The sequence below is a fragment of the Balaenoptera borealis genome (genome assembly GCF_965194805.1).
Source record: "Balaenoptera borealis genome assembly, chromosome: 19".
NCBI classification, from domain to species: Eukaryota; Metazoa; Chordata; class Mammalia; order Artiodactyla; family Balaenopteridae; genus Balaenoptera; species Balaenoptera borealis.
The window spans coordinates 64,127,447-64,151,724 of NC_138878.1; the positions used below are offsets into that span (position 1 = coordinate 64,127,447).

General features: G+C 43.1%; 1 protein-coding gene across 7 annotated transcripts; it reads right to left on the reverse strand.

Moving 5' to 3' along the window:
- On the reverse strand, positions 1-23,974 carry LOC309617004 (uncharacterized protein). 7 transcript variants are annotated; one of them, XM_082368507.1, is made up of 6 exons: positions 17,401-23,974; positions 14,023-14,123; positions 13,539-13,708; positions 13,133-13,224; positions 9,718-9,883; positions 1-2,599 (listed from the first exon to the last, which is right to left on the reverse strand). In XM_082368507.1, the coding sequence occupies exons 4-6, from the start codon at positions 13,145-13,147 to the stop codon at positions 513-515; spliced, it is 2,268 nt and encodes a 755-aa protein (XP_082224633.1). In that variant the 5' UTR covers positions 13,148-13,224; positions 13,539-13,708; positions 14,023-14,123; positions 17,401-23,974; the 3' UTR covers positions 1-512. The 7 variants fall into 7 exon arrangements, with proteins under 7 accessions (XP_082224633.1, XP_082224634.1, XP_082224636.1 ...); XM_082368508.1 differs by lacking the exon at positions 14,023-14,123 and having other exon boundaries at positions 17,439-23,974; XM_082368510.1 differs by lacking the exon at positions 14,023-14,123 and having other exon boundaries at positions 13,539-13,728; positions 17,439-23,974.
- Positions 23,975-24,278: the final 304 nt, after the last annotated feature.

The following is a 24,278-nucleotide window of genomic DNA, read 5'->3' on the forward strand; positions in this document are numbered from 1 at the left end:
GAGGATCTGAAATTATTATGATTTACATAATTGTTTTACATATATTTCCCAAGCTCTCACTCAAAATCACAATGTTGTTTGTTAAAATTCAGTGTCCTGTTCCTTCAGAAAACATGAATATGAATGATCCCCACCTAATACAAGTAGACCCTTTTATCTTAATGATCCCTTAGCAGAGCCCATCATGGTAACACATAAAAGCATGTGATGAAGGCATAACATCAATAAATTTTAAACTTCAGGTTGAAAAACATCAATAGTAATACAGCCTTTTCAAGAAACTTCATATAATAAAAGTATTTTTAAAAAGAGGAAATGGTACATTTCCAAAGATCTCCTTGCTCTACCAATACCCATCATTTCATAAATTTGAAATGATTTTGACTTTTAATAACTGTGAAGAACTTAACATGTGAAATTGATTAATCTAGGACTAGAGACTTAGTCTCCCTAGTATAAGTTATCTGATTATAGTCCGTTGTTTAAAATGGTTAAATGATTTACACCATTCATTACATTTCTAAGGGTTTCTCTCCAGTATGAATTCCTTGGTGAATCGTAAGGTCAGACCATTGTCTAAAGGCCTTGCCACATTCAGTACATTTGTATGACTTCTCTCCAGTATGCATTCTCTCATGACCCCAAAGGTGTGAACGTTTGATAAAAGCCTTACCACACATATTACATTTGTGTGGCTTCTCTCCAGGATGTATATTCTGATGTCTGGTGAGGCTTGAGTACTGCTTAAAGGCTTTACCACATTCATTACATTTGTAAGGTTTCTCTCCAGTATGAATTCTCTGATGAATTGTTAGGTTTGAGTTTTGACTGAAGGCCTTGCTACATACATTACATTTATATGGTTTCTCTCCAGTATGGATCCTCTGATGTCGGGTGAGGCGTGAACACCAGTTAAAGGATTTGCCACATTCATTACATTTGTAAGGTTTCTCTCTACCATGAATTCTCTGATGATCCTCCAAGCTTGAGCTCTGAATAAAAGCATTATCAGGTACATTAGACTCATGATTTTTCTTTTTGGTATGTATTTTCTGATGTCTAGTAAGGTGTACGAATTGTGTATAGGCTTTATCACACTCATTACATTTGTAAGGTTTCTCTCCAGTATGATTTCTTTTATGTTTAGTTAGGCTTGAACGCACAGTGAAGGCTTTGCCACATTCATTACATTTATAAGGTTTCTCACCGGTATGGATTCTCTGATGTTCCATAAGACTTGAACTTTGGATGAAAGCCTTACCACATTCATTACATTTGTATGGTTTTTCTCCAGTATGAATTTTCTGATGTTTTACCAGACTTGAAATGTGGATAAAAGCCTTGCCACACACAGTACATTTGTGTGGCTTTTCTCCAGGATGTACATTCTGATGTTTAGTCAGGTGTGAGCACTGCTTAAAAGCTTTGCCACATTCATTACATTTATAAGGTTTCTCACCAGTATGAATTCTTCGGTGAATCCTGAGGGTAGACCACTGCCTAAAAACCTTGCCACATTCAATACATTTGTATGGTTTCTCTCCAGTATGAATTCTCTGATGATCCCAAAGATATGAACGTTTGGTAAAACCCTTACCACATTCGTTACATTTATAAGGTTTCTCTCCAGTATGAATTCTCTCATGACGCCAAAGGTCTGAACATTTGATAAAAGCCTTACCACATTCATTACACTTGTGTGGTTTCTCTCCAGTATGAATTCTCCAATGATTTGTAAGGTGGGAATTCTGATTAAAGACCTTGTCACATATATTACATTTATATGGTTTCTCTCCAGTGTGGATTCTCTGATGTCTTGTGAGGTTTGAGAACTGTTTAAAGGCTTTACTACACTCATTACATTTGTAAGGTCTCTGCTCAGAATGAATTCTCTGATGACTAGTAAGGACTGAATGATGGATAAAAGTCTTTCCACATTCATTACATTTGTATAATTTTTCTCTAATGTTTGTTTTCTGTTGCTGTGTAAGCAATGAAGGATAAATAGGAATGAAGGAAGAAACCTTTCCATATGTGTTACAAATGTTGGTTTTGACACTAGGAGGAAATCTTTGAAGTGATGAAATTGAGGAACAAGTTTTGACAGACTTCTCAACTTGATTACATTCATAAATTTTCTCTTCAGTTTGAAATTTCTGCAATCCAGCCAGATATGACTGAAAGCTTAATCCAGTTCTATTTTCAAAATGTTCTGTATACTTGTTTCCTGCATAAACTATGTTATTTTTAATTTTTAACAAATTCTTTATAAATGACTTCCTATTTTTTAAATATTGACATGCACTTTTTCTTAAAGGAACACTTTGTTTTAAAAGTAAGTTAATCCAGGATTTGCTGTATTGTTTATCTTTTCTACCAGTGTGATTTATGTTATCTGTCATAAGCTCTCCTTTGGAATTTCTTTCTTCACATCCACACTTATTCTCAAATTCATACACAGTTCCCCAGACTTTGCTGAAGTCAAAATCCTCAATACCATGGCTTCCATGTCTTCCCAAGACCACTGGTTGGTATAATTCTCTGTTATTAATGTTTTTCTTCTTTAGTAATTCCTTGGTCATAAAACTAATGGAGATATCTGAAAGATAACCATAGTCTTTATATTAAGTAGAGTTGGAAGATGAATATTACACTAAAAGTAATACTTACATTGAAGAGATGAAAAACTTCTTAACCAAACTCTATAAATCTTTAAGAATAGAAAGTAAATAGAATCCTTTAATAAAATATACATGCATTTTAAATTATTTTAAGTGAAGCCTACTTTCAAACACACTAAAACCAAATCACTCACACTATGTAAATTTACATAATCTATGAAAGTGTATTCTTTGACTACCACACCAAAGAACACACCAATTGGCAGTAGACAAATGGTTGTCTCATATTTGAAGAGAAATAGGTATTATACAAATGCAGATTTACTACATAAATTATTGCATGCAAATAAGTGCTAACGGATAGCACCATATGAAGTAATGATAAATAATCCAAAAAAACATAATGATTAAGATAAATACATGAAAATTACAAATTGAAAAACTAAAAAGGTAATAGCAAAATCAGGAAGAATTTAATAAAATATCATTGGTGTGACAAAATATTCTGAATATCTACTCTAAAACTATCTATATTCAAGCAGAATAGGCATTATACAACATTAACAGTTGGTGAACTGCAGTCATACTCTATGCTAGATACTGAAATCCATAATCTGTAAATGACAAATTAATAAATAAAAAATTTTAATAAACCAAGATAAAACCAACAGGTAAATAGTAAGTAACCACAATTACACAAAATTACAGACTGTGGAAATCTAATGATTTCTCCCTTAAGAACAAGAAAAAGGACTTATATTCAAAGGAACACATAATATGAGAATTGGAAAATGTTGCATAACTCAAAACTCTCCCAGGGCAGAGATGCTATGCAGGGAGCACTTATCAAACATATTTAGGGACTTCCCTGGTGGTCCAGTGGTTAAGACTCTGTGCTCCCAATGCAGGGGGCATGGGTTTGATCCCTGGTTGGACTAAGATCCCACATGCTGCATGGCATGGCCAAATAAAAAGGAAAAAGAAAAAACAACCATATATAAAGGGAAATGTATTAGCTGCTGACACTTGGGGCAAGAGATTAAAGTTGGGGCAAAGAGCAGACACATTGAAAAGCCAGGTTATAGTGGTTAGGATTCGGAGCTTTCACTGCTGTGGCCCCCAGGTTCAATCCCTGGTCAGGGACTGAGATCCCACAGCCGTGCAGCATGGCCAAAAAAACCAAAAAACAAAAAACAAAAAAAAAACAAAATAAACACAGATAAGATACAGAACCACAGATAAGAAGAAATCACATATACAGAAGAATTGCATATACGGAGGACTGACTATAAATTATAAACAGTTTTCAACTGTGTGGAGGGTCAGTACCGCAAACCCCCACATCATCCAAGGGCCAACTGTATAGTAAAGGAAACAGGAAGGAATCAAAATTGTACATTAGGAAATACCTATCTAACACAAAGAAGGCAGTAATGGAAGACTTGAGGAGAAAAGATATAAGACACATGGAAAACAAACAGCTAGTGACAGAGGTCCTCCTTTATCACTAATTACAGTAAATGTAAATGGATTAAACTCCAATTAAAGGGTAGAGGGTTGCAGCAGGAATTAAAAAAATAGGCTCCAACTATACAGGCATACTTCCTTTTATTGCACTTCTCTTTATTGTGCTTCACAGATATTGCATTTTTTACAAATTGAAGGTTTCTGGCAACCCTGTGTTGAGCAAATATGCTGGCACCGTTTTTCCAACAGCATTTGCTCACTTTGTGTCTCTGTGTCACATTTTGGTGATTCTTGCAGTATCTCAGACTTTTTCATTATTATTATATTCATTTTGGTGACCTGTGATCAGTGATCTTTGATGTTATTACTGTAATTGTTTTGAGGTACCACGAACTGCACCCCATATAGACAGCTAACTTAAATCAGTAAACGAGTTGTGCTCTGATTGCTCCACTGACTGGCTATTCCCCCATCTCTCTCTCTCTCTTTCTCTCTCAGCCTCCCTATTCTCTGACACATAGCAATATTGAAATTAGGTCAAGTGTTCAAGTGAAAGGAAAAGTCACACATCTCTAAATTTAAATCAAAAGCTAGAAACAACTAAGTTTAGTGAAGAAGGCATACTGAAAGCTGAAACAGGTCAAAAGCTAAGCCTCTTGCACCAAACAGCCAAGCTGTAAACACAAAGGAAAAGTTCTTGAAGGAAATTAAAAGTGCTACTCCAGTGAACACATGAATGATAAGAAAGCAAAATAGCCATATTGCTGATGTGCCGAAAGTTTTAATGGTCTGGATAGAAGACCAAACCAGCCACAACATTCCCTTAAGCCAAAGTCTAATCCAGGGCAAGTCCCTAACTCTCTTCTAAGAAGGCTGGAAGAAGTGAGGAAGCTGCAGAAGAAAAGTCTGAAGCTAACAGAGGTTGGTTCATGAAGTTTTAGGAAAGAAGCCATCTCCGTAGCATAAAAGTGCAAGGTGAAGCAGCACGTGCTGATGTAGAAGCTGCAGCAAGTTATCGAGAAGATCTAGCTAAGATAATTAACGAAGGTGGCTACACTAAACAAATTTTCAATGTAGATAAAACAACCTTATATTGGAAGAAGATGCCATTTAGCACTTTCATAACTAGAGAGGAGAAGTCAATGCCTAGCTTCAAAGCTTCAAAGGAGAGGCTGACTCTCTTGTTAGGATCTAATACAGCTGGTGATTTTAAGTTGAAGCCAATGCTCACTTACCATTCCCCAAATCCTAGGGCCCTAAAGAATTATGTTAAATCTTCTCTGCCTGTGCTCTATAAATGGACCAACAAAGCCTGGATGACAGCACATCTGTTTACAACATGGTTTACTGAATATTTTAAGCCCAGTACTAAGACCTACTGCTCAGAAAAAAAGATTCTTTTCAAAATATTACTGCTCACAGACAATGCACCTGGTCACCCAAGAGCTCTGATGGAGATGTACAAAATTTATGTTGTTTTCATGACTGCTAACACAACATCCATTTTGCAGCCCATGGATTAAGGAGTAATTTCAACTTTCAAGTCTTATTATTCAGGAAATACATTTTGTGAGGCTATAGCTGCCATAGACAGTGATTCCTCTGATGGAGCTGGGCAAATTAAACTGAAAACCTTCTGGAAAGGAGCCACCATACTAAATGCCATTAAGAACATTCATGATTCATGGGAAGAGGCCAAAATATCAACATTTACAAGAGTTTGGGAGAAGTTGATTCCAACCCTCATGGATGACTTTGAGGGGTTCAAGACTTCAGTGGAAGTAACTACAGATGTGGCGAAAATAGCAAGAGAACCAGAAGTGGAGCCTGAAGATGTGACTGAATTGCTGCAATCTCATGATAAAACTTTAACAGATGAGGAGTTGCTTCTTATGGATGAGCAAAGAAAGTGGTTTCTTGAGATGGAATCTATTCCTGGTGAAGATGCTGTGGAGACCACTGAAATGTTAAATAAAGGATTTAGAATATTACATAAACTTAGTTGATAAAGCAGCCGCAGGGTTTGAGAGGACTGACTCCAATTCTGAAAGAAGTTCGACTGTGGGTAAAATGTTACCAAACAACATTGCTTGCTACATGAAAGGAAGAGTCAGCCGATCAGGCAAACCTCTTAGTTGTCTTATTCTAAGAAACTGCATCAACTATACTCCAATAAAAATGTTTAAAAAAAGAAAAGAAGGGCTTCCTTAGAGATGCAGTGGTTAAGAATCCGCCTGCCAATGCAGGGGACACGGGTTTGAGACCTGGTCCGGGAAGATCCCACATGCCGCGGAGCAGCTAAGCCCGTGCGCCACAACTACTGAGCCTGCGTGCCACAACTACTGAAGCCCGCACGCCTAGAGCCCGTGCTCCGCAACAAGAGAAGCCACTGCAACGAGAAGCCCGCGCACCTCAACGAAGAGTAGCCCCTGCTCGCCGCGACTAGAGAAAGCCCGCATGCAGCAACAAAGACCCAACGCAGACAAAAATAAATAAATAAATAAATAAAATTTTGAAAAAAGAAATTGCTGCAGCCACCCAACCTTTAGCAACTACCACCCTGATCAGTCAACAGCCATCAAACATCCAGGCAAGACCCTCCACCAGCAAAAGGATTATGATTCACTGAAGGCTCAGATGATCATTAGCGTTTTTTAGCAATAAAGTTTTTTTTTTTTTTTTTTTTTGGCCGTGCCACACAGCATGCAGGATCTTAGTCCCGTGAGCAGGAATTGAACCTGTGCCCCCCTGCAGTGGAATCACAGAGTCCTAATCACTGGACCACCAGGGAATTCCCTAAAGTATTTTTTAATTAAGGTATGTACATTTTTTTAGACATATTGCTATTGTACACCTAATAGACTACTGTATAATGCAAATGTAACTTTCATATGCACCAGGAAACAAAAAAATTCGTGGCTCACTTTATTGTGATATTTGTTTTATGGCAGTGGTCTAGAACCAAATCCACAATATCTCCAGGGTATGCCTATATTCTATATGTAGGAGACTCACTTTAGATACAAAGATGCAAATAGGTTAGAAATGAAAGAACAGCAAATGAATCTGTTATGGGGTGAATTGTGTCCCCGCTCAAAATTATGGGGTGAATTGTGTCCCCCCCGCAAAATTGTGGTCCTAACCCCAAATACCTCAAAATATGACTGTACTTGAAGATAGGGCTTTTTTTTTTTTTTTTTTTTTTTTTATTATTTTTATTTTTGGCTGCGTTGGGGCTTCGTTTCTGTGTGAGGGCTTTCTCCAGTTGTGGCGAGTGGGGGCCACTCCTCATCGCGGTGCGCGGGCCTCTCACTATCGCGGCCTCTCTTGTTGCGGAGCAGAGGCTCCAGACGCTCAGGCTCAGTAGTTGTGGCTCACGGGCTCAGCCGCTCCGCGGCATGTGGGATCTTCCCGGACCAGGACTCGAACCTGTGTCCCCTGCATTGGCAGGCAGATTCTCAACCACTGCGCCACCAGGGAAGCCCCGAAGATAGGGCTTTTAAAGGAGTAATTAAGGTTAAATGAGGTCAATGGAGTGGGCTCTAATCCAATGACCGGTGTCCTTATAAGAAGAGGAGATTATGACACAGACACACACAGAGGGAAGACCATATGAAGACACGGGTAGGAAAAGACAGCCAGCCACAAGCTAAAGAGAATAACCTGGGATAACACAACTCTGCTGACAACCTGATCTCAGATTTCTAGCTTCCAAAACCGTGAGAAAATACATTTCTGATGTTTAAGCCACCCAGGCTGTGCTACTTTGTTATGGCAGCCCTAGCAAACTAATACAAATTCCATGCAAATAGTAACCAAAAGAGACCTGGAGTGCTATACTATTATCAGACAAAATAAACTTTAAGTCAAAATTTTTTATGAGACAAAGAAGGACATTATTTATTTAAAAAAAGGATAACAAGGAATTACAACAAATATGAACATATACACACCTAAACAAGAGGGCCCCCAAATATATGAAGCAAACACCGACAGAATTTAAGGAAGAAATAACAGTTCTAGAATAACATTTGGAGACTTCCATTTCCCCCTTTTAATAGAGAGTACAGCCAGGCAGAAGTTCAGTAAGGACACAGAGGATTTGGGCAAGACTATAAACCAACTAGCTCTCACAGACATATATAGAACACTCCACCCAGTAAAAGCAAAATACACATTCTTCTCTAGGTGCACATGGAACATTCTCTAGGATAGACCATATATTAAACCATAAAGCAAGTCTCAATAAGTTGAAAAAGACCGAAATCATACAAAATATTTTCTCCGACCACAGTAGAATGAAAATAGAAATGATTAACTTAAGGGAAACTGGAAAGCTCACAAATATATGGAAATTTTAAAACACTCTTAAAACAACCAACGGGTCAGAGGTGATCTCACAAGGGAAATTAGAAAATACTCTAAGAAAGAAACAAAAGCACAACACACCAGAACTCAAGGTATGGTATGGTACTGCATATACTCCCGCTGAGTAAAAGCAATTTTACTGCTGGATCAAAAGACCCACACCACTTCTGTTACACATACTCCTTGATGTGTGGCAAAAGCAGAACTGAAGAAACGGCTGGAGGTCCTAAAGAGGCAGAGAGGACTTGAGATAGCCCCATGCACTCTCCTGGGGCCCCAGATGGCAATGTTTTCCCATCCCATGAGAAGGTCTCCCAAGTACTGAAATGGGAATGGAACCTGGAGAAGAACTGGGGCCAGGACTGGGGAGGCTTCAGCTCTGATCTGTGTGGACTGAAAACTGGGTATAGAATGAGACCAAAGAAGAAAGAGGACCTCTTACAACCAGCCCTCCCAGTGCCCCACAAAGAGTGTCATAGGTCATGATCAAAATTTTGCCTTGGTCTTTGCATGAGCTGGAGCAACCCTGGAGGCTGGAAGGATGAACTTTTACATGTCTGAAGAAGAAAGCAAATAGTGGAAGGGAAGAAAAATTTCCTTTGACAGCTCACAAGAAATAAACATTTGTTTTCCCATAGAACTTTCCCACTTACAGGGACTTTCCCAAACACTATTAATGGTGCGGCTTCCTCTTTGCCCTTCTGAGCTCTTACCGATGTTCACACCTTTGATACCTTCCCACCCACTTACTTTTTTCACTTCTTTCATTTTGTTCTCCACATTCTGGGGCTTTCTCCCTTGCTCCAAAATTTAAATAATATTCAGGTCAGAAAAAGAGTTTTCTGCTTATAAGAGAGGAACATAATGTGCTGTGGCTTTTCCAGAATACAATCCTAGCCCTTTGTTCTTTTGAGAGGACATTACAGATGTGTCTAAAAACATATTTCACAAATCTGTTCACTCACTGTCTAATTCTGAATGCTTAAGGAGCATCTTTTAAAAAGATAACCTAGTTGTCTTCCAAGAACTACTGAATGAAAACTACAGGGATAAGAGTGGATCCAGAATTGGAAATTTTTTAAAGTTTGCCATAAGATTTTGTTTTTACTCATCTTCTGGAGCCACTACTAATCTGATGTGTGTGACCATCTAAAGAGAGGGGAAGGTTAAACTCCAGATGCTGCATTATCCTGCGTTTCATTTCACAGTCAACACAGCTTCAATCTCAGTCAGGCAAGGCAGGGGTTCTCAAGAGACTCACTAGGGCAGATCCCAACTTCTGGAGGGACGTTATCCTCACCCAGGGAGAGCAGGTTCCTGTAGGTCTCCACCATCACGTCCCTGTACAAGGCCCTCTGAGCAGGGTCCAGGCATTCCCACTCCTCCTGAGAGAATTCTATGGCCACATCCCTGAATGTCAACAGTGCCTGAAATAAAAAACATGTTTCACTAAGAGGCCATGGGGAGAGTTCTTGTCTTCACACAAAATGTGAGTAGGAAAGAGGTGTAAGGATTGATTCAGTTGAAGTGACAGATCATTTTGAGTAATTTATATGTCCCTAATTTTATTATATTTTTCCAGCAGAGGATATCAGATCCACTGAATCACTGTAGATTTCCCATTTTGAGGACAATGGAAAAAATATACAAATGAAATTATTCAACACAGGATTGTTTACGTGGAGGAGATACATATTATGTTCTACACACTAAGTGATATTCAGTATTTGGATGAGCTAGAGTATGAGTGGTATCTTCAAGCATGACAGAGTCCACATACATGCAAAAACATAAATACAGGTCTATCCATTTAACTCAGCTATTCAGCCACCAACAAAAGTCAAGTGGAGTTTATTCCACTAATAAAAAAAAAAGTGATTCAAGATGAGGAAATTTACTAATGTTGTAGGTTAATTTAGCAGATTAAATAGAAAAAATGTTTATCACGGCAGTAGACCTTTGAAGAAATACTGGATGATTAAAATTATGCCGGCTTCCCTGGTGGCGCAGTGGTTAAGAATCTGCCTGCCAATGCAGGGGACATGGGTTCAAGCCCTGGTCCAGGAAGATCCCACATGCCATGGAGCAACTAAGCCCATGTGCCACAACTACTGAGCCCACGTGCCGCAACAAGAGAAGCCACCACAATGAGAAGCCCATGCACCGCATCAAAGAATAGCCCTCACTCACCGCAACTAGAGAAAGCCTGCGTGCCGCAAAGAAGACCCAATGCAGCCAAAAAAATAAACAAATAAATAAAATGATGCCAAGTAGGGATAAGCAACAAGGTCCTACTGTATAGCACAGGGAACTATATTCAATATCCTGTGATAAACCAGAATGGAAAAGAATATATATATATGTATAATTGAGTCACTTTGCTGTGCAGCAGAAATTAACACAACATTGTAAATCAACTATACTTCAATAAATTTTTTTAAAAATGGATATGGTAAACTACCCACCCCCAAAATTATGCCAAATAGGAAATTAAAGGAACTGTTATTAAGCAAAACTATTTCACCAGGCATCACAGTCATTGGAAGCAGTGGAGGCATTTCCACTAAAGGTAAGGCTGAGGCAAGTGGGCCAGCAGGCTCCTGCTATTCCCCACTGCGCAGGACGCCTAAGCCGGGACCAGAAGAGGGAGAAGCAAATTCCCATTAGCGATTTCACTGTGACACCTATTCATAAGACATATGTGAGGAAATTTTAAAAACTTTACTGAAGGATATAACAAAGACGCGATCCAAGACCAGAAAACCTACTTTTCGCTGGAAGATGTGGTGGCGTAAAGACCTCAGGGATTTAGAAATTCAGAGCAATTCAAAGACAAAAGGAATGTGGGATTTCAAATAAAAAGTCTGCATTGTATTTAGGAGAGAGAAAATTTTGAAGAGAAAAACAAAATGGTGGGCCTTGCCAAATTACATGTGAACCTATTGACACGCGTGAATGTGTGTGTGTGTGGGGGGTATGCACAAGTGTGGGTAATATCTGAAACTAGAATGAATGAAATAAAATAGCTGCAAGATATACACAAAAAAGCCAAATTAGAGATTTAGTTAAATCCAAATTAAAGACATAATTATAGGGCTTCCATGGTGGCGCAGTGGTTGAGAGTCTGCCTGCCAATGCAGGGGACACAGGTTCGAGCCCTGGTCTGGGAAGATCCCACATGCCGCGGAGCAACTGGGCCCGTGAGCCACAACTACTGAGCCTGCGCGTCTGGAGTCTGTGCTCCGCAACAAGAGAGGCCGCGATAGTGAGAGGCCCGCGCACCGCGATGAAGAGTGGCCCCCGCTTGCCACAACTAGAGAAAGCCCTCACACAGAAACGAGGACCCAACACAGCCATAAATAAATAAATTAATTTAATTAAAAAAAAAAAAAGAAAGCTTGCCTTCAATTAAAAAAAAAAGACATAATTATAAACAGGGACGATTAGGACTATACAGAACACAGTATTTTAAAATTATGCGAGGTGAGACCTTCTCAAGCAAGATCAGAAAGCAGAGGGCAAGAAGGAAAGATTTATGTTTCACTGCAAAGAAATGCTAAACTAAGAAGGATACCAGGGCATGTGTAAAGAATTAAACTACAAAATATAAAATAGCTTTTAAAAATATATCAAAAGAAAACTGAGCAAAAGTATGAAGATCCATGTTTTATTTCCATAAAAGAATGAACTTGACTCACAAGTAGTTGGAAATGGAAATACAAAGGATTGTCATTTTCCCCCAAATTTTCAAAATACAAAAAGAATACAGTATCAAGTTTTGCTTACATTGAGGAAAATCTCACATGTTGGTGGTGGGGAAGGAACCTTTGCAGCTTTAGGGGGGGACATCTGACAAAATCTATCAAAATATGACATGCCCCATTCTTGACCCAGTAGTCACAGGTTGCCCAGAGAAATCTTCAGACATCTGCAGAGAAGTCAGCCTGCTCCAAGGCAGCCACTGACACGTTCTTTATGTCGGCAAGAAATTGTAAAGGTCCCATGAGTCTTCATTAAGAGAAAGTTCCAGTGAAGATCAAGCTGCATCTGTGTTTAATAATGTGAAAACCACTTCTAGACACATACTGTGTGTGTTTTTAAAATTTGCAGAATGAAATATTACAACAAACATTCAATGAAGAATTTTCCCTAAAATTGCATAATGATGTGAAATGCAATCTTACAAGATCTGAGCTGAGTCTTGCCACAAAACCTGCAACAGTGGTTCCCCACTGAGACATGAGGCATGGAGATAGGGAAGGGGATGCTTTACACCCTAGTACCTAAGCTGCTGCTTTGTTGGAAGTTTGAGCACTATATATATATATATATATAGTGCAGCTTCTTTATCCTGGTTGACAGAGAGCAGACGATGCATCTAGATGGGCCCTAAGCAATCCCTGCCGCCCAATAGCACTGACACCCTGTCTCCAGTCCATGGGTGTGAAGCCCTGCCCAGGACTGCACCCAGAGGAGCCTCTTCACAAGTTCCAGGTCACTGGGTCATGGGGAGACGGGATCTAAGTGGAGATGACAGGCCCTGAGGGAAGGACCCGGGTGACTGTGACTGTACAGGTGTCAGGCAGGATACTTCAGAGTCAGATAAGATTAGTGAGTCCAGAAAAGGGCATTTCAGGAAGGACAGACGAAACAATCAACTGAGAATATGACTTTACCTGAGAAAGAGCCATTCCTGACTTCTGTTCTTTCCTCTTCCTCCTCTTCCAGATTTCTTCCTCAGGCAAAGATCAGTCTTGAGAAGTCAATCCTGAGTGTCAAGAATAGGCTGTTTAATGCTTGGAATCAACACACCCCCTTCCTGAGTCACCACCACACACACAGGGAAGACCTCAGCATGTGGAACAGACAGTCCCCTGCTGCCCACTGTCCCAGGAGGGGCTCAGGACAGTAAACTCCCACACAGAGACCAAGAGGTGAGTTTTCCCACCCTTTCCTTCAGATCTCGCTCCCCTCCTGAAGCCCCCACGTACGCTGTAGCAGGGGGTCTCGGGGATGGATGGACCCTCCCCTTGGTCACAGACCAGCCCTGATCAAACTCCACTCAGAACAGAGCCCCCTCACCTCTCTGGATCATGGGCTGATCTCAGCTTCATACATGGAGGACCCAGAGCCTTGGTGCTCAAAGCTGGATACAGGTCGGAATCACCGGAGGCACTTTAAACATTATGGAGGTTCCATTCCACATGACTCTTTGAAGGGAAATCTCTGGTCAGGAGGCACAAAAGATGTATCTGCAAAATGCCGCAGCAATCTACTGTGACGCCAGAGTTCAGCACCGCTCAGAGGAGGCAAGCCCAGCCCGCCTCCCACCTTGTGGCTCTGCTGTCTCCTGGGGCCTTGCTGTCATGCACATCCAGCCAGGGGAAGGGGACGGGGAAGGGAAGCAGCAGAGAAACATGCAGAGCAGGCGATATGCACCGCAAGTAGGGGTGAGGGCGTGGCTGGAATGTGATTAGGGGGGCGGGGGAGGAGGGAGAAGCCAGAGAAGGTGCCAGTGAGAGGTGATGGCAGAACAAAGACCTGAGGAAAGAAGGGATTTTGCCACCTGCAAGTGAAGGGTCAGAGGCTTCTAGGCAGAGGGACACCATGGGAAGGCCCTGAAGTGGTAGTGTCCTGGTCCCGGAAAGGGCCAGCAGGCCTGTGCGGCTTCAGTAGAGTGAGTGAGGGGGGGACAAGTAGGAGAAAAGATCAGAAGGGTATTAGAGGTACAAATGAACTTATTTGCAAAACAGAAATAGACCCACAGACACAGAAAACAAATTTATGACTACCGAAGGGGAGAGGGGTGAGGGATAAATTAGGAGGTTGGGATTAACATATACACACTACTATGTATCAAACAGATAACCAACAACGACCTACTGTATAGCACAGGAAACTATACTCAATATCCTGTAATAATCTATAAGGGAAAACAATCTGAAAAAGAATATATATAATATGGATATAATATACAACTGAATCACTGTGCTGTACACCTGAAACTAACACAACATTGTAAATCAACTATACTTCAATTATATATATATATATATATATATATATATTTTAAAGGGTATTAAAGGAAGCAGATAAGAAAGGGCTGTGGTCTTCAAACCTTTTTCCCCATACCCCAGGAGATTTTAGAACCATGTATTATTCCCTTATCGATTTTAACTAAACATCTATTTTTAATTTTTTTTTTTGTCATTAGTTAAAACACTAGCGAGTAAAGCAATGTATTTTTTTAAAACATGCTGAGATGCTCACGTAAGCCCCAGGACCTAAGTACAGGGTCGCCCTATACTGAGACGTGGAGGACGGCAAGAGAACATATCTGGGAGGGTTCGGGGGGGTCATTTTTGGACATATTAAGGTGAAGATGCCAGTTGGCTGTCCCAGCAGAGATGCTGAGGTGACAGCTGGATAAGCTGGGTACAGGACTGCGGTTTCAGGGGAGAGGTCTGGGTGGAGACGTGAAAGGAGACATCAGTGTTTAAAGTTATGACATGAGATAGAAACAGTGGGTGCAGACAGAGAAAAGAAATTCAAGGACTAAGGCCAGAGATACTCCCACAGTCAGGGACCAGGGAGGTCGGAGAAAGAGGCACAGGAAACTGAGAAGTGAACATGGAGAAGAAAATTAAAACAGACGGCTGGTAGCTAGCTAAATTTATTTTCTAAAAACAGTGTGATGTGAAAGCCAAGAAAAAAGTGCTTCCAGAAGACGGAGTGCAACAAGTTTTTGAAAGGACAAGATGATGACTGAGAATATACCACTAGATTTAGAAATACGTTTAGATAAGCAAAGTATCAGTGGAACAGTGGGTGTGAAAGCTGGACTGAATGGGTTTCAAATGAGAATTGGAAGCAAGAATTGAAGCAGTGAAATAAACAACTTTTTACTTGTTTATTTTGTTCTGAAATGGAGAGTAAGAAAGGGCACTTACTAGAGTGGGAAACGTAGCTAATTGAAGATTTTTTGTTTTAAGGATGGGCAAATGTAGTAAAGGGCTCTTTTTTGCTGTTTCTTTTTAAGATGGGACAATATCACCATCTGTATATGCTGAACAAAATAACTGCCCAGAGATACAAACTGATGACACAGTGGCAGTGGCCGAAGGATGCCGTCCTGTCCTGACTTACAGGTCCTCCAGGTTTGTGCCCAGAGATCCACCCCTAGCGAGCCCCCCCCCAATGAAAACCCCCATCACCTGACCCCAGTCCCGCCCCACACTCCTACAGGCTCCCAGTGGGCACCCCACAATGTTACAGGACAGAATCCCCTACTGATCTGCACACTCTGCCATGGCATCCCACACCACGTTCCAAACGTCGGTAGCTTTTGTTCTGGCAGGAAGACACCCACCAACCCAGGATCCCATATATTCCTTCTTGGAGACCTTGCCCTAAAGTCAGGCACTGCCATAATGTCATAATGCAAGAGTAATGTCTCCAACGATCCACATATTCCGACGAGACTCCAGTATCTTCCAGTGGAAACCTTCAAAATGTCATCTGTATCCCACAGAACCCACGTGACACCTTCAGTAATGCTTGGTCAGTAATGATGAGATTCCCCCATCCAAAATGGTCTGTGAAAATTTTCCCTTTAACCCCTTATGGGTCGATGAACTTCACACTCCTAAGAGACCCCACAGAAGTTACTATGTAGAGTAAACCTCCTGAATCCACCCCCTCAGGATCCAGACACGAGCTTCCTCACAGCCAGGAGTTTGGCTGCTGATGGCTCACAGCTCAACACCCCGCCTCCCCTTGAAAACTGGGCTCAGCCACAGGGAGCTGCCGCCCCCAAATCACGGCACCTCATTGGACAGCCAGTGTCCAATGTCTGATCAGTGCACGATAGAAAAGCCTATTCCTTCCCTCGAATTGGACCAACTCCGGAGGGTCACCTCACCTCCAGAGCTCCCAGCTATAAAGTCGTACAGTGGAGTCTGGATTTTCGTCCTGAGGGCAATGAGAAGGCATTGAAGGGATTAATGCCAGGGAATTTCCTCCCTGCTCTGTTTCTCCCTCTGCTCTCCCTGTCACCTCTTGCCCCTCTTTCTGTCCCAGCACCACGTGTCTCTGGTGTCCATGGCCTGAACTCTTTGATTCCCTCCCCGCTCTCTCAGTTTGATATACCGGCCCCTTGCTGCTCCCACTTCTACCCCATCAAGTTCCCTCTCGTCCAATTTGCTTCCCTTTGTCTTTCTGGAGGTGCCTTTTTATCTAGGTTTCTTCCTCTGGTTCACTCTTTTGCTCTTACTGTATCTCCACATCCACCTGCCCCATCCTCCATTTCACCCTCTCTTTTTCACTATTACTTTCTCTCTCAGTCTTTCTCATTCTCTCTCTCGGACTCTGCTCCATCCCCTGCCCTGTACATTCACAGGTACGGAAGAGAGAGAAAGATGTCCCTTGCCCACGAAGTGCATTTTCCAGTGGGGCTTCGGGAATGTAAACACACCACGACAAGCGCAGACAGTGGGATGCGTTTTGTCCAGAACAAACACAAAGAGTGTCACCGAACGGGTGCATGTCACCTGTTCCAGTGCGTGGGGCAGAGATCTCCAAGGCGGCGAGTGCAAAGTGGATGACTAGGGAGAGGAGGGGCCGGGCCGACTCCCGAGGTCGCGTAGATGGGGAGGGTGTCAGGAGAGGGGTGATGTCTGTACGACCCCAAGGCCAAGGAGAAGATGTGGCCTCCGGGTCTGCACGACCATCTCTGCCCGGGAAGGGTCGAATGGGAGGACGAGAATCCACCTCCGGAGTGAGGACTAGAAACAGCGCGTCTGAGAGGGAGAGGGGATCCGAGCCTGCGGAAGTCACTGAAGGGTTCTGAGCAGGAAAGCGACGCGGCAAGCGGTGTCTACCTGGACCTAGGGCGGAAAGGCCAGGGCGGAGACCTAGAACGTCTCACGGTGCTGCCGGGACTTACCAGGCGCGGAACGAGCGGATGAAGGGGTTTTAACGTACGTGACAACCCCTGAACCTCGGGTGTGGCGGATCGGGGGCCTGGGGGCGTCCCAAAGACCCGGGTTGAACCAGAAAAGCCGAGGACTGTGCCCCTCTCTCCGCTTCCGGGTTTGCAGGCAACTGCGCGTGCGCGACCGTGCAGCAGGCGGGGCCGAGGAGGGGTGGGGCGTGGTGAGGGGCGGGGCGTGGGCAGTAGCCTGGACTGAGCAGAAAGCCAGGGGCGGGGCCGACGTGGGGCGGGGCCTGGAGGGAGCAGGGTCTGGACCTCCGCCCCGCTCCCAGACCTTTGGAGAAGTGGTTTTCTGCCCAGCATTACCTGAACTTATGCTTTTGAATTCTTTGAATCCGTTTGGTGTCCTGTGGACCCAGCCGCTTCCTCGCTATTTTTTTTTTTAAATCATGGGCATGTATTACTTTTTTTTTTTAAGTAATCTAATATTTTATTTATTTATTTTTGGCTGGGTTGGGTCTTTGTTGCTGCGAGCGGGGGCTACTCTTCATTGCGGTGCGTGGGCTTCTCACTGCGATGGCTTTTCTTGTTGCAGAGCACGGGCTCTAGAGCGTGCGGGCTTCAGTAGTTGTGGCATAGGGGCTCAGTAGTTGTGGCTTGCGGGCTATAGAACGCAGGCTCAGTAGTTGTGGCGCACGGGCTTAGTTGCTCCGCGGCATGTGGGATATTCCCGGAGCAGGGCTCAAACCCACGTCCCCTGCGTTGGCAGGCGGATTCTTAACCACTGCGCCACCAGGGAGGTCCCTTCCTCGCTATTTTAAGTTAATGTTTCAAACAGTTGAAGGTAAAAGATTAGAGTTGTGAGGACGACTTAAATTACAAGCTGAGATGTTTTCCTCTTAAGTTGAAAATGGTTTGAGTCAAAGCTTTTTGCCAGCGGGTGGTGTTGGGTAACATAATTTAAAATGAAGGGCTTCCTTCCTCAGGTTTCCGGAAACTGGAAATTCTGAGTACCAGTTCCGGGTAAGCAGCAGCAGAAGCCACCCTAAATTAAGTTCTCCTCTAAGCAGTTCTGAGAAGGGAGGACCTGAGGATGGGGAGAGGACCAGAGAGGTTCCAGAGGCAAATTCCGTATCTAAGAAGTTATTTTAGAGGGTTTCTGAGGATTCTGTTAGGGCCAGAGACCCCAGCTAGGCAGAGGAGATCGCCTCCTGGGTGCAGCTTCTGCAGGCAGCTGAGCTTTGTGTGCACAACTGTGTTAGGCCAGAAGTGTGAAGTAGAAACCTAGGAAGTTTGTGGGGGGAGCAGCTCTAGCTAGGGCCTGTGGGCGCCTTGTACGCTTATGCAGTGCAGGGTAAATCTGTGTGGCCAGCCCTGGTGCTGTTCCGGAGACACACGGATTGTAGGACGCGCTGGATTCAGGCCCCGAGGGGCTGCCGGCTTTCCTGTGTGTCCATGCCAGAGGGTTTAGGCAGGAAAGAAGAGGCAGAAAGGGTGAGGGTGGGGGACAGGAGATCAAATACAGCGCGGGATGGTGGTAGGACTGGTTTGTGCTACAGATTTACGTCCGGACCGGGCTGAACCCTGCAGCTTCTTCCCGTGGGCTTGGGTCAGATTGCATTCTGGTTGGGTGATCAGAGCCCTGAGTCGATAGAGGGACCAAGTTGTTGCTGCAAGTTTGGATCCTGGGTAAGGGGTACTAAGACAAGACTTCTGAGCAGAGGTATACAATCTGGGCAGAACCTACAGCAGCGCAGGCGCCTTGGGGAATGACTCCAGGGGGCGGAGTCTGGTCCCACGAGGGGCGGGGCTACATAAAGTTCCTGGACGCATGTGCGGGTGTATGTGCCAGATGCCCTTTGGGGGCTTGGTGGCCCAAGGAAGTCCCTTCCTAAGTTCCTTGGAGAAGCTACGGCCCAAAGACCTGTGCCCAGGTGAGATCCTGCCTTCTCCCAGTGACTTTGTTTTTTTTTGGTGTTTTTTTTTAAAGAGTAACTTTTTTTTTTTTTTTAATTTATTTTTGGCTGTGTTGGGTCTTCGTTTCTGTGCGAGGGCTTTCTCTGGTTGTGGCAAAAGGGGGCCACTCTTCATCACGGTGCACGGGCCTCTCACTATCGCGGCCTCTCTTGTTGCGGAGCACAGGCTCCAGTCGCGCAGGCTCAGTAGTTGTGGTTCACGGGCCTAGTTCCTCCGCGGCATGTGGGATCTTCCCAGACCAGGGTTCGAAGCCGTGTCCCCTGCATTGGCAGGCAGATTCTCAACCCCTGCGCCACCAGGGAAGCCCCTGTTTTTTTATATTGCTTGTAATCTAATCGTGACCATAAAGTTCATGATGCTGTCTTCAGATTTTTTTCCCCCATGATCAGCAGAAAAATGACAAAGGGAAAAAATATTTTTCTTATTATAGTTCCTAGGTTTATTTTATTTTATTTTATTGAAGTATAGTTGATTTACAGTGTTGTGTTAATTTCTTCTGTACAGCAAAGTGACTCAGATATATGTGTTGTGTATATATATATATTCTTTTTCATATTCTTTTCCATTATGGTTTATCACAGGACATTGAACATAGTTCCCTGTGCTATACAGTAGGACCTTATTGTTTATCCATCCTATATATAATAGTTTGCATTTGCTAATCCCAAACTCCCGATACTTCCCTCCCCCACCCAGCCCCTAGGTTCTTGTTCAACTTAACAGTCACAGAGACCTCTGACTTTGGTGATTTAGAGCCATGTCTTCCAACAGATAATGATGTCTTTCCTTTCTATTTATTTTATTGAAGTATAGTTGATTTACAATGTTGTGTTATAACAGACAATGATGTCTTACGTGTGATAGTGTGAAATCATAGAAAACACATTTACTGGTCTCTGCCCTTGGTTCCTGGCACAGAGCCCTTGAAACTCTTGAAATTTCCTAAGTGATAAAAGAGTACTAGGAGCATCTTTAGTTCTAATATTTGGTCTTTGATTCCTGCCATAGAGCTCCAAAATCCTTTAGAATTTCCCGGGTGATAGGAATCTCTTTTGTTCTAATGAGACAAATCTTGGTGGGTTCCTAGACGGAAGCTGGTCACCAGAAAGACCAATCTATGATTAGAAGGTGGGAACTTTCCATACCTCCCTCACCTCCTGCCCCCATTCTCCACAGAGAGGAGGGCTGAAAATGGAGTTAATGATCCATCATGCCTATGTGATGAAGCCACCATAAAAATCCCCAAAGTATGGGGTTCTGAGAGCTTCTTGGCTGGTGAACACGTGGAGGTGCTGGGAGGGAGGGACACCCAGAAAGTGTATGGAAGCACCAAGTCCCTTTCCACATACCTTGCTCCATGCATTCTTCCATTTAGCTGTACCCGAGTTATATCCTTTTATAATAAGCCAGCAATCTAGCAAGTAAACTATTTTCCTGAGTTCTGTGAACCACTCTAGCAAATTAATTGAACTAGAGGAGGGGGTCATAGGAGCCTTCGATTTATACCTGGTCAGCCAGAAACACAGATGACAATCTGGACTTGTAATTGGCCTCTGCAGTGGAGGAGGGGCAGTCTTGTAGGACTGAGCCCTTAACCTGTGGGATCCAACGCTATCTCCAGGTAGATAGCGTCAAAATTGAGTTGAATTGTAGGACACCCAGCTGGTGTCAGAGGATTGTTTGGTGGGGAAAACACTATGTTAGAAGTGTCAGGGACTTCCCTGGTGGCGCAGTGGTTAAGAACCTACTTGCCAATGCAGGGGACACGGGTTCGAGCCCTGGTCTGGGAAAATCCCACATGCCGCGGAGCAACTAAGCCCATGCGCCACAACTACTGAGCCTGCGCTCTAGAGCCCGCGAGCCACAACTATTGAAGCCCGCGTGCCTAGAGCTTGTGCTCCGCAACAAGAGAAGCCACCGCAGTGAGAAGCCTGCGCACCAAAACGAAGAGTAGCCCCCCACTTGCCACAACCAGAGAAAGCCCGTGGGCAGCAACGAAGACCCAATGCAGCCAAAAATAAATAAATAAATAATAAATAAATAAATTTCTAAAAAAGTGTCAGAAGTATTGTGTGTGAATAAAAGAGAAACACAGGAATGTGTTTTTCCAATCAGACAGGGACACAACAAGAACACAATGAAGACACAGGACCCTTCGATGCTATTCAAAGGGCATATAGACCAAAGTTCTTGGGCAAATTTGTTATTATTATCATTAGTTTAAAGTTTCTAATGTTCTGTTGTTCAGATATAGCATGTGTACTTATTATTTCTGGAATTTTACTTGGTGTCAGTGTTGAATTTGTTGAATTAATATGTGGTGACACTGTTGAACTTTTCTCCAAGTGTATAATTTTGGAAAATGGCTAAGGTTAAAGAACCACTCACCCCCACCCACCTGTAGGAAACAGCTTACTGCAAAGGACTACCCTTCCCCATTTGACTTCAGTAAGACTCATGAGAGTCCCCTTGTTTACCTAGGAACGAGGCAGATACAGACCCTTCAAATCACCATTCTTTGTCTCATCAGTATTTACTGAATTGTTTGTCCCCACTGATCAATAGGAACTAAAGAAAACCAAACTATGTAAGTCCAAAAAATGCCACTTCAGCATGTCGATTATTTTGAATTAAATGCACTTAAGAACAGCCAGTGAAAGAAAGACATTCTGACCGTCCATTGTCTTCCTGAAAGCAGGATCTCCCATGTAAAATGTGCCCTCCTCGTACCAGGAGGAAGAAAGACATTCTTATCACCAGAGACAGGAAATTTGGGGCCAAGAAATCTGTACAAACAAATCTTGTTAAACGAATCCGTATCTTTCTATTTTCTTCTTTACCGCTTACTGCCCCTAGCCCAAACCCTTTGTTTTGTCAATTCTTCACAAATTGATTGTTTTTTGTCTAAAAGGTATAAAAGCTTCCTGCTGTGGTCACTTCTTTGGGTCTTCACTCTTGTGAAGGATCCCACGTAGAGTGAGAATTTAATAAAACTTTTATGTGTTTCTCCTGTTAATCTGTCTTATAGCAGTTTAATTCTTAGGCCAGAGATCCAAAGATGGTAAAGGAGAATTTTTCCTCCCCTACAGAACAATGCTTGTTAATAGGATTTAGTCAAACTTTACTTAAGATCCTCTCCTCTCCCCAGTGCCCTGAATTTTGGATCACTTTTGAGCACTGTGAACAACCCTTCCATGACAACAGCCCAAGAGTAGGCAACTTCAGGGTAAAACATTCCCAGATCAATTACAGGTAATGCAGCATCCTCATCTATTCTCACCTGTTTTTTTGTTTTGTTTTGTTTTGTTTTGGCCTTACCGCGTGGCTTGTAGATCTTAGTTCCCTGACTAGGGATCGAGCGGGCGCCCCCTGCAGTGGAAGCGTGGAGTCTTAACCACTGGACCGCCAGGTAAGTCCCACTCTCACCTGTTTTTTGTTTTTTTGTTTTTCTAGCCTTGTTTATCCTTCCTTATAAAGAAAAGCTCTTGTCTGTCTGGCTTTTGAGACTTTTGCAGATCATAAGTTTGGAGCATTCTCTCTAGTACATCCTTTCAAACAAAACCTCTCCTTATCTAAGTTCAAATTTGTTTTCTTTTTGGCAGTGGTAACTATTTTAGTTGTTTCATCTGTGCTAGAAAATGTATATTCTCTATTTTTATGTCACAGGGTTTAATATTATAGTCGTATTGAAACCAGGCACCTGAGATTGGGACTTGAACCCACGTGCCAGGACTCGAACCCGGCTAAAACCCACAGTCTTCCAACTGAGATCCCACAGAATTCAGTGAGAAAGAACTCAGTGTGAGACAAAGTGATGGGTAAGAAGTGGATTTATTTAGAGAGAAGCACCTTCCACAGACAGCGTGTGGGCCATCTCAGAAGGCGAGAAAAGGCACCAGGGTACGTATGGGGTTGTCAGTTTTTATAGGGGTGGGTAATTTCATAGGCTAATGAGTGGGAGGAGTATTCCAGCTATTTTGGGAAGAGGCGGGGATTTCCAGCAATTAGGCCACCACCCACTTTCTGATCCTTATGGTGGGGCTTGGAACTGTCATGGCGCCTGTGGGTGTGTCATTTAGCTTGCTGATGTGAATGTATACTGAGGTTCAAGGTCTAGTGGAAGTAGGCTTGTCCACCGTCTTGGACCCATTTGGTTCTAATCAGTTTATGTCATGTCCTCGGGCTGTGTCATTCTTTCAAACGTTGTTCCCTGCCTCCTTCCCTCCTGTTTCAATATAATAATAATATAATAATTAAACAAGGTTTAATATTGTAATCATATAATAATCAACATATAATCATTAGGTCAAAATAGTTCCTTGTGGGAATTCCCTGGTGGTCCAGTGGTTAGGACTCCGTGCTTTCACTGCATGAGTTCGATCCCTGGTCGGGGATCCCACAAGCTGCTCAGCGTGGCCAAAAATAAAAACAAACAAACAACAACAACAAAAACTTAGTTCCTTATGTTTTTCTTTCTTTCTTTCTTTCTTTTTTGGCTGTGCTGTGCAGCTTGCAGGATCTCAGTTCCCCAACCGGGGATTGAACCTGGGCCACTCAGTGAAAGCCTGGAATCCTAACCACTAGGCCACCAGGGAACTCCCTTCATATTTTTTTTAAAATTTATTTTATTTATTTATTTATGGCTTTGTTGGGTCTTCGTTTCTGTGCGAGGGCTTTCTCTAGTTGTGGCAAGCGGGGGCCACTCTTCCTCACGGTGCGTGGGCCTCTCACTATCGCGGCCTCTCTTGTTGTGGAGCACAGGCTCCAGACGCGCAGGCTCAGCAATTGTGGCTCACGGGCCTAGTCACTCCGCGGCATGTGGGATCTTCCCAGACCAGGGCTCGAACCCGTGTCCCCTGCATTGGCAGGCAGACTCTCAACCACTGTGCCACCAGGGAAGCCCCTCCCTTCAT

What these genes read in the sequence shown, in the direction of transcription:
- LOC309617004 (XM_082368508.1), bottom strand. An exon ending in AGAAGTTGGGATCTGCCCTA is followed by an intron (nt 2,600 to 9,717) that starts GTGAGTCTCTTG and finishes GTTATCTTTCAG; the next exon opens with ATATCTCCATTAGTTTTATG.